Here is a 17,190-nt window from a genome sequence, read left to right on the forward strand (position 1 = left end):
AATAGCGTCCCACACATTTTTAATCAGGGATAGATCTGGTGATGCCGGCAGCTGGCTGGCCATGGTAAAGTATCTCCAGTGTCTTCAAGGCAAGCTTTTGAGACAGCAGCAGCATGTGGATGAGCATTGTCCTGAAGTGCATTTAGAGAAGGTTTGGGCCACTGGGTGCAGGACCTCATTAGCATAACGTTGGGCTTTGATAAAGACGATGATAAATGATAATAAAGATGGTCTGGCATCATATGAAATTGCAAAACTGTCACTGTCCGAAATATTTAACGAATGTCTTATATAACGTCTGAGAATCTGAGAAAGCATACAGATATAATAAACAGAAAAAAAAACTACTGCCTGCTGATTCTGTGTGTGTGTGTGATTTCACAGCTCCAGCCTGGTGTGTGTAATCTGTCCTCTGTGTTCTCCTTGGTGCGGCCTCACATCGACTTCAGTTTCCATGGCATCCTGTCCCACATCAACACGGTGTTTGTGCTGAGGAGTAAGGTGGGTGTGTTCTGGTCCGAGTCCGAGGAATCAGACGATGGAGTTTATGATCATATTTATAATAATCTGCAGCTCAGTATCCAGACGCTTCTCACACAACAAGGTTAAAGGCCTTTTTATACCAGACAACTTACTGATCTTTCCATCTGTCCCCCAGAAAAACTGTGAAAAATCGGATTACTCTAAATTTCACTCTAATAAAATACAGAAATACATGAGCTAAAGCAGAAATATTGTGCCCCTCACTCCAACAAACCCCACCCACAGCAACAAGCCCCACCCACTTAAACAAATACTGCCCACTTAGCTCTGCTTCCAGTTAAACAAGCCCCGCCCATTTACTCCAATTACTGAAACAAACCCCACCCATACAGCCTAATTACTGACTGCTCAACTACAAACATCTGAGCAGTTCTGTGTACCTGACCTGATAATAACAGGTGTATGTCTCGGTGTGTGTGTGTGTGTGTGTGTGTAGGAGGGTCTGCTGAACGTGGAGATGGCGGAGTGTGAGGATGAGCTGACTGGAACAGAGATTAGCTGCCTGAGATTGAAAGGCCAGATGATTTCCCTCCCAGAGACCGAAAACATCCTCTTCCTCTGCTCACCCAGGTACCAATTAATCTCACCTAGTGACCGCACCTTGTTACCTCACCCAGGTACCAATTAACCTCACCTAGTCACCACACCTCATTACTTAACCCAGGTACCACACCTCGTTACCTCAACCAGTTATTAATTAATCTCACCTAGTCACAGCTCCTCTTTACCTCACCCAGTTACCAATTAATCTCACCTAGTTAATGCACCTTCTTACCTCACCCAGTTACCACACCTCCTTACCTCACCCAGGTACTGCACCCAGGTACCTTACCCAGTTACTGTACCTCATTGCCTCATTACCACATTATCATTATTTAACCCAGGTACTGCACCCATTACCTAACCCAGGTACTGCACCTTGTTACCTAACCCAGTTACTACACTTCATTACCTCACCCAGTTACTGCACCTTGTTATCTTACTCAGGTACCACACCCAGTTACCGTACCTCGTTACCGAAATCAGTTACTGCACCTCGTTACCTAACCTAGTTACCACACCTCATTATCTAACCCATTGATCACCACAAATGACTTAGTTATCTTTACCCAATTAAGTCACAAATGTACCTCACCTATGTGCCTCATCTAGGTACCTCACCAAGTTACCTAACCTAGGTATCTCACAAAGGTACCTCCCCTATTTGTTTTACAAAGGTACCTCACTCACGTACCTCACCTACGTACTTTACCCAGGTACCACTTTCAGGTAACTCACCCAGGTACTTTACCCAGGTACCCCACCAAGTTATCTCACAAAGGTACCTCAGCAAGTTATCTCAAAGGCCACACCTAGGTACCGTGCCCAGGTACTTTACTTAGGTACTCAGGTACCTTACTAGGATAGTAGATGCAGGTACCTCACCCCGGACACTCAGACTCTACAACCAATCATACAGGATTATTGTGCCTTATATTGCTGTTCAGATTCCCTGTCTAAAGGTTCCGCAGACACTGTTCTTGAGGGAACAAAAAGTGGTTCTACTCTGGTGCAGAACCAGAACCTTTAGTAGCAGCATCACTAACAGCAGTATTTTACAGAGCCACAGTCTTACAGTGTTAATAAAGCTGGTGTTTCTGCAGCACAGCTCTAAAAATGGCTTTAAAAGTGCTCACTAAATATAGATATGAGTACTTATTATATATATATATATTAATATCACACCTTCTTTAAACAGGCTTCAAATAGGTTTCCAGCTCAGCTTCATGGTCGTAAGGATGGTACTGTGTGTAATTAACATTCACAGCTGACTTACTGCTCAGAATAATAAAGCTTCACCTGATACCTCAGCAGGAGATGCAGCTCGTCCAAAAGATCAGAAACGCTCCTCCATCTCAGTTTACTGCAGACCAATCAGCTGTCTTCTGACATGTGGGACCATCTGAGCTGGAAACAGAGAGAACATAGACACAGATCAGGATTATGATCACAACAGATACAGCAGCAGTGCTGCTGGAGTTTTTAAACACTGGAGTTTTTAAACCACTCACTGTCCTCCACTCTATTACACACTTCTACCTCCAGCTGAAACACCCTGTAGATAAAGTAAAGTCAGAGACAGAAGCTCTGAATAAATACATGTCTGAAGAGTTTTAATAATTATATTTAATAGTAAAATGTATAGTTTTAGAGATCTCAGCAGAACGGTTAAATAGTTTACAGATGTTACAATGTAAAATCTAACAAATTCACTTCTTCAATAGTGCTGAGGTCTGCTGTTAGCAACATTTGCCTAGCATCTACTTTAGTAAACCAATGAAGCACAAGTCAGATACTACAGTATAGTACAGTAGCGGCATAAGGTCACCCAAAAGCAGTGTGTAAGACTGGTGGAGAGCATGTCAAGATGCACAAGATGCTCTTCCTAAGTTAAAACATTGGTATAGTTGTTTCTAAATGAATATAAATTTATAGTTAGAGAGTGGGGACAGGTAACAAATGCTATTTTTTCAGTGTTCTATTTTTAAGTCATTTTTATGAATGTTTTTAATACACATATCTTATTTTTGCAATTAGGTCAATATACAAGACACTATTCTTAATACTAAAATGTATTTTAATGTTATTTTGTTGTGCACATTTATACATTATACATCATTTCCTGGGGACATAAAAATGGCACCCTTTCTGCAGAATAGCTCAACTACATTGAGTCCTGTATGAAGATCAGTGGAGCTGATTACATAGAACATAGATTCAAGCAGGTGGTCATAATGTTCTGCTCGATCTGTGTACATTCAGCAGCTGCTGCATCTGTAAAAGCAGACAGCCTTGAGCCCACACTTATAAAAACACTCACGTCTTTCTATATTCAGCATGATGAGCTTATCGGATCTATTTACAGCTCTCTCTCACAGCTGTCTCCAGCCTGGATAACTGCGTTTGTCTGCTTACAGCTGCTTAATAATAATCATTATTATAGTAATTTGTATTTATATAACACAGCTCTTAAACCCCAGGGTGCTCCGCATCAGCAGCAAACATCATAATTATCAAAAACACTGAAATAACTATACACATTTTGAGTATACACAAATAAAGGAAGTCTGCTTTTTAGAAAACTAAATATGTCCCACATATTACTTAGGTAAATTAACATTTTTTATCATCTCATACATTGAAATAATGATGTAAGCTGAATTAGATTGTAGTCATTAATTAAATGAAGTCTGTTGCTGATTTTAAAGCCATGTAACTATTATGCTGGGGGGGGGGGGGGGGGTGGTCTCCTACAATGAATTTGCTCTAAATGTTTGAATGGACAATTCTAGCCAGATGTCAGCAGTCACCATCACTACCCCCCTCACTGCACTGTGCTGTCTACTGTGGGTGGTAATACCATTGTTCTATGATGTATTTCCAATACCCATGTGTATGGATTTCATCCTTTCTCATTGTCTGCAAATATTCGAGAGCACTAGGTGTGGCATAAAGTTATCCAAAAGCAGTGTGTAAGACTGCTGGAGGAGAACATGATGCCAAGATGCATGAAAACTGTGATTAAAACCAGACTTTTTATTAATAAATATTGATTGAAGTTTAATGGCAGAAGTTTATAGAATAAAACAACAAATATTCATTTTAATCAAACATTTAGATATAAATAGTAAAATCAGAGAAACTGATCATTTCGAAGTGGTCTCTTATTTTTGTTACAGAGCTCTATATTGTGTATATTACAAATATACTGTAAAAAGGATTAGTTTATAGTAAAAATATTCTTAAAATATCATGATGTACTATTTTGACCACATCGCCAACCCTAATTTAAATATAATAGCACATACCAAGCTTTACCCTGCTTCTCTTCATCTGCTCCCGTCAGCGTGATGAACCTGGACGACCTGACGCGCCGGGGTCTGTACCTCAGCGACATCCCGCTCCACGACGCTACACGTGACCTGGTGCTGCTGGGAGAACAGTTCAGAGAGGAGTACAAGCTCACCCAGGAGCTGGAGATCCTCACCGACCGTCTGCAGCACACCCTCAGAGCCCTGGAGGACGAGAAGAAGAAGACTGACAGGTGAGTCCTCCCGCATCCCATAATGACCCCAACAACACCCCGTCAGTTAGAGCAGTGTGCTGAGAGACCCTAATGATTACAAATCAGTTCATTTAATAGATCAGTTAATGTCAAACCCTCACTCTGAATCAGTTCATCTCAAACCCTCACTCTGAATCAGTTCATCTCAAACCCCCACTCTGAATCAGTTCATCTCAAACCCCCACTCTGAATCAGTTCATCTCAAACCCCCACTCTGAATCAGCTCATCTCAAACCCCCACTCTGAATCAGCTCATCTCAAACCCCCACTCTGAATCAGTTAATCTCAAACCCCCACTCTGAATCAGTTCATCTCAAACCCCCACTCTGAATCAGTTCATCTCAAACCCCCACTCTGAATCAGTTCATCTCAAACCCCCACTCTGAATCAGTTCATCTCAAACCTCCACTCTGAATCAGTTCATCTCAAACCCCCACTCTGAATCAGTTCATCTCAAACCCCCACTCTGAATCAGTTCATCTCAAACCTCCACTCTGAATCAGCTCACCTCAAACCCCCACTCTGAATCAGTTCATCTCAAACCCCCACTCTGAATCAGTTCATCTCAAACCCCCACTCTGAATCAGTTCATCTCAAACCCCCACTCTGAATCAGTTCATCTCAAACCCCCACTCTGAATCAGTTCATCTCAAACCCCCACTCTGATTTTTGTGGCATTTTATTAAACAGAGATTAAGCCGTTGGTGTTTAAAGTTCCTCTGAAGTAGGATAAATGTAAATAAAGAGAAATATTTACACAGCTCATTAATATATGTGATGAATGTTAAACACGTGGATTATCGTAAACGCAGGTTTTTTCGTAAGCTCTGCTCACGTTCGCTCAGGCTGGTGTTATTTCTCCTCTTTGTTTGGACAGATGTGGTCCTGCATGCCTGCTGTTCGTATAATGAGTTTGTTAATGAGTGGTGCTCTGATTAAGCCAGATCTGACATCGGTTGCCAGATCTTTTCCCTCTGAAATGAGCTCAGGACCTCATGTACAGCTCAAAGAATAATGAATGGAAAAGTATTATATAAGGATTCGGATTTGAGAGACTTGATCTACTTTACTTCTAATAGTTATGTTTATCCTCATACACTGAAATGCCAAAAGTCATGGGACATATGTAAAAAGATGGATTGTTATCTCAGGGAATGTCTTGGGATCACCCACAAACACTTGTGTAAGTTTTAAGGTACAATCTAGTGAGAATACTGGTCATCGTGCTAATAGCAATGTAATGTAAATTAGCTGTTGGAGCGAGGCCATATCCGAAGTTAACATTTCTTGATACACAGTGTCACCTACAGCTCTGGAAAAAAATTAAGAGCACTTTAGTTTCTGAATCTGTTTCTCTGATTTTGCTATTTAGAGGTTTATGTTTGAGTAAAATGAATATTGTTTTATTCTATAAACTGCAAGAAAAATTTCTCCCAAATTCCAAATAAAAAAAGCATAAAATAGGAAATGGCTGAAGAGCTTTCAGACCTCAAATAATGAAAAAAGAAAAGTTCATATTCATAAAGTTTAAAGAGTTCAGAAATCAATATTTGGTGGAATAACCCTGGTTTTTAATCACAGTTTTCATGCATCATGGCATGTTCTCCTCCACAAGTCTTACACACTGCTTTTGGATAACTTTATGCCACACCTGGTGCAAAAATTCAAGCAGTTTAGCTTGGTTTAATGGCTTGTGATCATCCATCTTCCTTATTCTTTCTTACTAATTATTTTTTTATTATCGTTCAACCTCACAGGTCAGATAAAATCCACATAAAATGACAATATCGCTTATCGCAATTATGCCTGTAATAAAAGTTTGTGAGGAGACTAACCCAATCTAATCTCGTGAATCATATCAGCTCATCTCTTAACCTTTCAGTTTCTGAGAAGCGTTTTTGCTGGATTCTCTGAAGACAGTATGATGTGTCAGGGTGGTGCGGCGGGATCTTCTGTTTTCTGCTGTTTATCTTTTTTTTGTGTTGTGAAAATGAGCCTCTGCTGGGAATGGGGCTGTCTCAGCGTGAGTGTGTGTGTGTGTGTGTGCGTGTCAGATCTGATGGAAAGCTCAGTATTTTACACCACGCTCTGCATCTCGGCTCAGACAGCAAACACTGACAGCTGTTCTGAGCTCCGCATCGCTGCTCCGCCGCAGAGACGCTCGGGCTGAGGATTTCTCGCGGCTGCGGGATTTGGCGTCGTGACGGCCGCAAGCAGCGGCAGTTCAAATCCGCCCTCGAGCCAAAATAGATCTAACACGGGAGTGCGTGTTACCATAATGCAGTCACGTGTGTACTGAGTACATACATCATAGAGGGATAATAGTACCACCCACAGTGGACAGAGCAGTGCAGAGTATGATCATGAATGATCGTGACCAGCGGCTTCTGTCTAGAACTGTCCTTGCAAACAGACAAGCGACTAACAAACTAACAAGCAAATCGCATTCAATGCAGAAGGGCACAATGCTAAAACAGTTGAACAAAAAAAAAATTATATATATATATATAAATATATATATATATTTATATTTATATTTTTTAGAGCATTTATCAGATACATCAGTCACAAAGTGCTTTACAAAGTAGTTCATTATCCACAGTTTAAAATGAGCAAACATAAAACATTACAAGACCATACCGTTCAAGACAGTGTTACTGATGCATCAGCCAAACACCTTTTCTAAAAATATACATAAAAAAACATCAAATCACCAACTCTTAAAATGTTGAAAGAAAAAAAGGAGAGATAATTAGACATAAAAAATTATAACAAAAGGGACACCAGTCTAAGGTGGTCCAGCAGTCTAAAGTGCTGTCACTATGATCAGGAGATTGCTGGTTTGAATCCCAGTCATGCAGCTTGCCATCAGCTGCTGGAGTCGGGTAAGTGGAACCGACAGCAGGTTCAGGTTACTTGATCTAAGAGAGAGCGCTGGAATGTGTGGGTGCAGTAGATCAGTTATATACACGTTATTTGGTTCGCCATTGGATGAGGACAAAAACAGAACAGTCGGGGTGCTCGTAAAGATAATGCAAATGTAACTGGTTAACTGACTGCTGTATACACACCAATTCACATTCTGATACTGTAGAAGTAAGTGATGTATAAGTAACAGAAACTTGCATGGTGTCCCATGACTTTTGGAATCTCCCATAGAAGGCTAAAGAACAGTGTGATCAAATCCCACGTCCAAAACACGAAAATACAATTTGTAACCTTATTTAAGTCTGATAAATTCTGCACCTTGCGTACTTAAACAACGCAAATATATACCCTCATATGCTAAAAGTAACGGAACTAGTATGTGCATTGACTTTTGCCATGTTCCATACAAGCTAAATACTGCACTGCAACTGCAGTGATTAGCACTGATATGCATGGATCAGACACTGCAGCAGTGCTGCTGGAGTTCTTAAACAGCGGGATATAAGGAAGGGGTTTAAATACAGTTTCGTTTCTGAGTGTGTTTACTGCGCGTGTGTTACAGTACAGTGAATGCTGACAGATGGGCGCTGAGTGTATGTGATGAGTATGGGATGAGTGGTACAGCTGTTGGCAGTCTGAGGTACAGTAATGGAGGATTAATGATTAATGTTGGCTGAATCAGGGCCACGGGGGTGGGGGGGATGGCTGTGTGTGTATGGGGGTCTTATTAGGGTAGATTTAGCGCTGATATAACTGATCCAGCTTTCAGTCATCAGCAAAAGCAGGCAAACACTCGACGCTCATAGCAGCGGGACTACAGTGTGCTAGCGCGGCGCTACGAGTGCTGGCTAATTTGTTTTGTATTCCCTGCGGGAAGGTTCTGCGGTCACGGTGCTGAATATCTGCGCTGTATTAGTGCGTGTTCTCCGGCGTGGTGTGAACAGCAGCAGCAGAGGAGTCGGGGGGACGGCGTACTGTTCTGGGAGCAGAGCGGCGTGCGGTTCAGGGCCTGTGTGTGTGTGTGTGTGCCCTCAGGAGGAGGGGTAAAAGTGCCAGCTCTGCAGTTTGTGTTTGCAGTGTGTTGTTTTCTCTCAGAAGCGAGCGCGGCGTGCTAACCGCCGATAACAGCACAACACAACCAGCAATGCTTATCTGCAGCTGCAGCTTCTCCCCGCAAAATTCCACAACCAAAACACGGCATCCAGGAACAGCGCCGCCGTCATTTCACCCTCAATACCAGGAGAGAACCAGTCCCCACTGTGACACAACACACAAACACACATACACACACACACACACACGGCCGACCCCAATAATCACTGCAATCGACAGAAGCATTTTATGAATATGAACTTGTTTTCTTTGCATTATTTGAGGTCTGAAAGCTCTGCATCTTTTTTGTGACAATAAGACAATATTATGACAATATTTATGTTAGGAATTTGGGAGAAATGTTGTCTGTAGTTTATAGAATAAAAACAACAATGTTCATTTTACTCAAACATAAACCTATAAATATTAAAATCAGAGAAACTGATTCACTGAAGTGGTCTCTTAATTTTTTCCAGAGCTGTATGATTACGGTCAGCAGAAATGACTGGGGTCATGTCGTATATGGTTATGGTATAGAGCGATAAATCGTTAATGCTGTTATGGTACAGATCTAGCTGTGAGGTTTATCGTGCAGAGCTCCAGCAGAGCTGTGATTAATATGCAGAGAGCGTCTGCAGCTAAACTGGATCATTGAGAATGTGCCGGGTCTGCAGTGTGCCCAGTAATACCAATTCATTATTTAATGCATTTCCGACTTTCGGCAGAGAGCAATAAGCCTACCTACGGCGGTTCCCATAGCAACCCGTCACCGTTCTCCGGAGACCCGCTATCAATACGACGTGGCCGTAATCTAAGCGTGAGGGAGGCTTCACGTCCTGCGGAACGCTCGGCTTTGTCCCGACGCTAATCCCCGACAGGCTCATTTCAGGCATGATGGACTGCGGTTCCTCCATCACCCCGCAGGCGTCTGCAGAAACGCCGCTCCTCCTTATTGTTGAATCGTCCTTTTTAAACGTAACGTCAGCATGCCGCTGCGTCTGCACGCCCGCAGATGTGGAGAAATGCTCCAGCGAGAACAAACAGAACAGCCATGTCCAGACGCAGTAATTAGGGTAATTAGTTAAAGTCCACACGGCTAATGAAGGCCTTTGTTTGGCCGGCGCTGATTATTTACTTATTTACCTCCAAATCTGGACATACTGAGACAGAACCGGACTCACAGTCAACACAACCAATTAGATAGACACTCATCATCAAATAAATAAGATAAAAGTTATTAGGAATAGTAAATTACATTTGATTATGGGCAATATTTATTGAGCTACACATACAGAAGTAGTGTAATGTGTAACAAGCATGTGTAATGCAACACACCAGACTTTGATCCAACAGTGCATCCAATAGCATCCCACACATTTTTAATCAGGGGTAGGTCTGATGATGCTGGCAGCTGGCTGGCCATGGTGTAGTATCTCCAGTGGAGGCAAATTCGGGGATCACTTGGTGAATTTACTATGAAAGAATGCCACGTAAGCTGGTTTTCTGCTCTGGTGCAGTTCAGCCACTGACCTAATCTTAAGTGCTTTTCCTGATCGACTTTTTTTTCTGAATATTATCTCTTACTAGCTGCTGCAGACAATGTAGGTTGAGAAAGAGTTTCATGTGCAGCATCATAAACAACTCAGAGAGACCTACTGTATTTCACAAAGAACAAGAAAAAGTAGATTTTAGCAGAAGGACACTTTTAAGGGCAGTCATTGTAATGATCTGTCAGCATGTAGTTGTGCGTCATACAGCCGTCTGCCAATAGTGCTGTCACTAAGAGGATCACTGATGAGCCGGACACAGTTTAATGCAAAAATGTTGCTACTTTACAACCAGATAGATTCAAAGCCTTGTTAGCTGTTGCTAGGGGGTTGCTATGGTTTTGCTAAGTAGGTGCTTGGTAAGGTGTTGCCAAATGGTTGGTTTCTATGTTGCTGTTCTCTTTCCTAAACTAAACTAAAACTAAACTGGGTTTATAATGTAACTTTTGTCTTTTTCAGGTTGCTTTATTCAGTTCTTCCACCATCCGTGGCGAACGAACTGAGACACAAGCGTCCAGTTCCGGCAAAGCGCTACGATAACGTGACCATCCTCTTCAGCGGCATCGTGGGATTCAACGCATTCTGCAGTAAACACGCCTCCGCAGAGGGAGCCATAAAGATCGTCAACCTGCTGAACGACATCTACACCAAGTTCGACATCCTCACCGACTCCCGCAAGAACCCTTACGTCTACAAGGTGAGGAATACTGATCATCGAGGCTATTAGACTTTTGAGAGACGATGCAAAGTCCATGAGCCTGTAGTGATACCTGTAGTGATACAGTCACTACAGAACCATTTTCTTTCAGTACACGCTATGGACAACTGTCTCACCCAATATGCAGATGAAATACACAGCTCTGGAAAAAAATAAGAGAGCACTTCAGTTTCTGAATCAGTTTCTCTGATTTTGCTATTTAGAGGTTTATGTTTGAGTAAAATGAACATTGTTGTTTTATTATATAAACTACAGACAACATTTCTTCCAAAATCCTAATTAAATATTGTCATTTAGAGCATTTATTTGCAGAAAATAAGAAATGGCTGACAAACAAGATGCAGAGCTTTCAGAGATCAAATAATGCAAAGAAAACAAGTTTGTATTTATAAAGTTTAAAAAAGTTCAGAAATCAATGTTTGGTGGAATAAGCCTGTTTTTTGATCACAGTTTTTATGCATCTTGGCATCATGTTCTCCTCCACCAGTCTTACACACTGCTTTTGGGTAACTTTATGCCACTTCTGGTGCAAAGATTCAAGCAGTTCAGCTTGTATGATATACAGTACATTACCTATGAGGTGATATATTATTAGTATAATGTCCCTATATCTAGAGGGGTGTTTCAATATATGTCGTATATTATCATTTTGTTGTGGGCTATGTTTCGAGGTTCTGATTGGTTACTAGGAATAGGAAAAATGAAAGGAATATGGTCTGAAAAAGTGGTCTGATTGATGTCTGCTCAGGTTTTTCATGTCTGTAGTTGTGTTTCTGAGGCTGTTGGTGTTCAGAGCTCTGTAGGGATGGTTGTAGGCACCCTGGGCAGCGAGGGGACGAGCCGGTGATTTACGCGCCCAGCTCTCAGACAGGAATGCACTTTAAGAAGCTGAGCTAACCCGGCGGAATGGGAGGCTAGGGTTTCAAGACTGGCTCACCAAAAAAAGCAATATTTACTTTAGCCCATCTGTGTCTAGGTGGTCCTGAGATGGGAGCGTCTCTGAGAGGGCGATGTGTGTGTGTTTAAGGGTGGGTCAGGGGGTATTTGGATGTATTGAGCTGAAGAAGACACCGGCTGGGGTCGACTGTCGAAGATTACACTCCAGATTACACAACGGCGTGATGTGTGGTCAGACGCTTCCCAGCATTCCCTCTATAAAATACACTTGTTTTGACGTTACAATAAAAAGAATTCAATACAAACGTATACAATTACCCCCCTTCCCCCGATCAGTCGCGCCAAACATGGTCTACACAGCTAAAAACAGCAGCGCAGGATTCACACACGCCCCGCTAAACCTGCTAACGTAAAGACCTGACGTATCGGAAACGCAAGCGACATTCCACACGTTTCTGATACCACTCAACATCAATATATACTATATTATATCTTGTGTCCACAGAAGGGGTGGGCGATATGGCCCTAAAATAATATCACAATATTTCATGGTGTTTTTGCGATAACGATACTTATGGCGACAAAACACTAAATTAAAAAATATATATATAGTTCAAGAACACATCAAATCAAATACAACTGATGTCAAAAAGCAGCTTTACAGAAACATGATCACAGGACAAAAATCAGGCAAAACATTCAACATAAAATATACAAAATACAAAAACCCCCAGTGAGCGCAGAGGCAAGGAAAAACCCCCTCAGAGCTGCTGCAGGAGGAAGAAACCTTGGACGGACCAAGACTCACATTTAAGGAGGAACCATCCTACCACTGGTCAAACAGCTTTTAAATTAATTTAAAAAATACAATAATTTTATCAGATCTGTAAAAGACGCCACTGCACTGCAAATGTCTCTATATATCCAGGATTAAAGTAAAATAAATGATACTTTCGATACGCGCTATTTTTGTCATTTTAAAACTAGTAAATGCCACTGACATCATAATAACAGAACAGCATAAAAAAGCTATTATACACTTTTATAGACAACAAAAATTTATTAAATCATTTAATGTAATTTCATTTAATGAATTATATACATATTTCTTCACCTACTTTAGTCAACAGTGTGTATGGAGTCACAGTTATTGAAGCATGACTGGCTAAAATACTGTTCACTGTTATATATGTGAACAAACATACAAATAAACACAATAGACAATAGATATCGCAATTATTATTCTTTTGCTAAAAACAATAAAAAAAAGTAGTACCCTGATGTGATAATTAGTGGAGGGTGATATGGTACAATATTTCTGGGTGTAATATCTTTCACGATTTTTAAAAATGTTGGAGATATTGTTGCATACAATAGAATATGGCACCTAGTTCCTTACAGTGTTGCTTAAAATGTGCCTTATAATTCAGTACACCTTATGTATGAAAACAGATCAGAAAATAGAGCTTCATTGATAGTGTGACCTAAAATACGGTTAATATTATTTGATTCTGTTTTAATGAATGCATTTGATTGGCAGGTGGAGACGGTTGGTGATAAGTACATGACAGTGAGCGGGCTACCGGAACCGTGCACCCACCACGCCCAGTCCATCTGCCACCTGGCCCTGGATATGATGGAGATCGCTGGACAGGTGAAGGTGGACGAGGAACCTGTGCAGGTAACAGCTGATATGCAGAAACATCTACGCTCATCCACATATACAGTATAGTATGCCAAAAGTCATGGGACAGCAGTATATGGGTTTGTGATGTTATCTTAGTGTTACCTCAGGCCACAGCTTGAGTGAGGCTACACACCAATGTGTCCAATGTGCTCATGGCAAGACCATGTCAATTATGGGAGCTGGAGGGTAGTAATAATCGTGACCGGCGGTGTCTGCCTAGAAATGTCCATGTTAACACACAAGTGACTCACAACATCCACATTATTTTCTATGGGACATGGCAAAAAAAAAGTCACGGGACACAATCCCAGTTTGGCCTGTACTGTGTTTGCTGTAGTAGTTTTCTGACTTTGTGACTTTAAGTCATAAAGAATTTATCGCTGCTTTTGGATGTGGAATTGGACCTCGCTTCAGCTCAATCTAAAAAGAAATAAAAACATCCCCGTAGCTTTAGAGATTAATATTTCATACATCATAAAGCACCATCTCAGTGTTTTCCCCTCAAAAGACATTCCTGCACTTTCAGCCAGTGTAAAAATAACCGCCGTGTTTATTTGGTCAATTCTATGCCTCTAAAGATTCACAGAAATGCCCTCCTGTAGTCCTCGGCCGGTCACAGAGCGAGACAGCAGAACTGCTGCTGCTGCAGTAAATCAGCAGAGCACTGCTCTCGAACAGCTATTCTCTTATTTTCACAGTCAGATCTAATAGCACAGCTCATTTGGAAATCAGTAGGACGCAATACAATGTCACGCCACATGTTGTAGGATAGGAACTCGTAGAGTCATGTCCTGTGTTTTAGAATAGTGCCCTGAGTTTTCAGATGTGTGGGCGGGGTCTCCTGTATTTAACATGGATTTTTACTTTGAAAATGTGTTCTCGCTTAATCATTGGCCCAATCCCATTTCACCCCTCACCCCTCTGTTTTTTTGCAAGTGTATGCCAGTGGGGTATGGGTGTCCTTATTTTCGTTAGGCTGGAAATCTTAGGGAAAGATTTCACCTTTTTCCCTTCTAACTCTGTTCCAAGGGGAAGGGTTACACTCGAAAACAAGGGGTAGGGAAACGTGGTAGGGCCAAGAAGTGAAATGGGATTGATGCCATTAGTGGGTGGAAATATAGAGGCGTTTTTCTGTAGCTGTTTTCTCCTCTGGTTTGAATCAGTTTGAATCTCTTGGTTTGGTTTGTTTTCACACAGGCACAAACCTAAAAGTGCACCATAACAAACCACAAAAGCACAAATATCTTTTCTGATTGGTCAGAGCTGTTCGGTGGAGACTGGTAGAGGAGATCATGCCAAGGTGCATGAAAACTGTGATTAAAAACAGGGTTATTCCACCAAATATTGATTTCTGAACTCTTGAAACTTTATGAATATGAACTTGTTTTCTTTGCATTATTTGAGATCTGAAAGCTCTGTATCTTTTTTGTTTTTTTTTCAGACATTTCTTATTTTCTGCAAATAAATGCTCTAAAGGACTATTTTTTTATCTGGATTTTGGGAGAAATGTTGTCTGTAGTTTATAGACTAAAACAACAATGTTTATTTTACTCAAATATAAACATATAAATATTAAAATCAGAGAAACTGATTCAGAAACTGAAGTGCTCTCTTCATTTTTCTCAGAGCTGTAAGTGTATAAGCTTTTCGATTACAGTGAAAGAGTTTATATAAGCCTCTGTTTACGGGTTGCCAGTCGTGGTCAGCGTGACGGGGTGGTGGCGTGTCGCGGGGCTCAGTAATGTGTTGTTGATGTTATTGATGTTGATGACACACCGATTAGCTGAATAATAATTGGACGGCATGTCTGAGAACAGGCCAGTTATTTATCCAATCTGTCGCACGTCTGTCTGATTCTCCCTCTCCCCTCACACTATCTGTCACTCCTGAAATGTCGTTCGTCCCCAGCTGGTGGAGAATGACGAGCGGAGCTGTTGGAGGTGCCCAGCCAACGCCCACTCTGCTTATGTCTCCCTCTCTCTCTCTTTCTCTCTCTTTTTCTTTTTTTCTAAATCAACATTATAGACACCTCATAGTTACTGTAACAGGGCTGTGTATTGTCCATGCAATACAAATTACAAAACAGGGCTCACCATTCAATTTACTGCAATTTACTATAATACTGTAAGTCTCTACACCCTACTGTTCTTGATCTAATCTGAAGCTACATGAAGTTTGGAGGTGTGTAGTGATGATGAACTCTGAAGCTACAGAGTAGCTTTCGTTCTCAGTCTCTTCCACTGTGTTATAATATCACTGACAGTTGGCTGTGGAATATTTAGTAGTAAGTAGTGAAATTTTCACGACTGGACTTGTTGCACAGGTGCTGCATCCTATCACTGTATCACTGTACCAGATCTGTAGAAGCAGATCTGCAGGACTAGCTGCTGCTTTTATTAAACACCTGTGGAAGTGATTCAGGAACACCTGAGTTTAATGATCTGGATGGGTGAGTGAATACTTTTGGTAATATAGTGTAGATTACACCACTGACACACTGAGCTCTTACAGCCACAGAACCTCAGAGCTTTACTGAGCCGTAAACCTGCTGTTAGACCACAAACACCACCAACATCTAGTAAATAAACACTTATCTCCACTGCTTACAGCGTCTCAACATCTCTGCTGAACCTCAGTTTATACAAGCTCTTCACCTTCACACATGCTTCACTATATGTTTATTTTTGCAAAAATCAGAATTTACACAGTCAAAAAGCTTTGAATTTGTTTAATGATTCAAAAAGTACATACAGACAACAGACCTTACGCACTTTAAATCACTGAGGATTAAAACCCAATAAAGCACTAAGGCTAGCCTGGTCCTCTATTAGCGTTCTATGGTATACTCCTGGTACACGTGTGACACTGTGAATCGAGGAATGTTACACATTAACGCATCTACTATTAGCCTTGCCATGAGCACATTGACCAGTGTTCAACCCTCCTCACACACAAGATAACACCTTACAACATATACAGGCGCGGGTGTTCCCAAGCCACGTCCTTTAACACCCATCAGGCTCTGTAGACCTTCTCTACGGTCTTAGGACAGTGCTGTGATGTGATTGGAGACAAGTGGAATCACATGGTTCTTTCTCACACACTTACACACAAACACACACACACACACACACACACACACTGGCATTAAAGAATTGAGTTAAAAATAAAACACACTTCAGATGAGAGCTGCAGATCTGTGCCCACTTCAGAACACGTGACTGCAGAGTGTTTAGATCTGACTCCTGTTTACATTCCTCACAGCCGGGTTTACTGTACACACACATAACTCAACACACCGTCAGTTCTGCACATGCTCAGTAACACACACGGACACGCTGCCGCTGCTGCTGGTTTCAAGCTGTTTAAAGGTGTCCGTCTGCTAAAATCCACTTTTTCTTGTTCTTTGTGAAATACAGTAGGTCTCTCTGAGTTGTTTATGATGCTGCACATGAAACTCTCCCTCAAGCTCCACTGTCTGCAGTTGCTAGTAAAAGAAAAAATGAGTCGATCAGGAAAAGCACAGTGTCTACGTCAACCATGGCCCCGCCCACCTTGGCTAGGGATCGTCCACAGGCAGAGCTGAAGCCAGGCAGCAATGCTGTCTTGTCAGATAGGAGCTAAATAACAGCGCTAGGAACAGCATGGCAGTTCATTCCAGTGTTATTTGTGC

The 17,190-nt window shown here is 41.5% G+C and overlaps 1 protein-coding gene across 1 annotated transcript in view; it reads left to right on the top strand.

The window, feature by feature from the left end:
• The window catches only part of gucy1b1 (guanylate cyclase 1 soluble subunit beta 1), a 33,970-nt gene that overhangs the window by 12,914 nt on the left and 3,866 nt on the right, over positions 1-17,190 (top strand). Inside the window, exons 7-11 of the mRNA XM_049472252.1 lie at positions 385-501; positions 980-1,113; positions 4,430-4,627; positions 10,675-10,912; positions 13,371-13,511. Of these exons, the coding sequence (XP_049328209.1) occupies positions 385-501; positions 980-1,113; positions 4,430-4,627; positions 10,675-10,912; positions 13,371-13,511 (828 nt within the window). The remainder of the gene's footprint in view (positions 1-384; positions 502-979; positions 1,114-4,429; positions 4,628-10,674; positions 10,913-13,370; positions 13,512-17,190) is intronic.

This window comes from Astyanax mexicanus, chromosome 25 (assembly GCF_023375975.1).
Source record: "Astyanax mexicanus isolate ESR-SI-001 chromosome 25, AstMex3_surface, whole genome shotgun sequence".
In the NCBI taxonomy this organism is placed as follows: Eukaryota; Metazoa; Chordata; class Actinopteri; order Characiformes; family Acestrorhamphidae; genus Astyanax; species Astyanax mexicanus.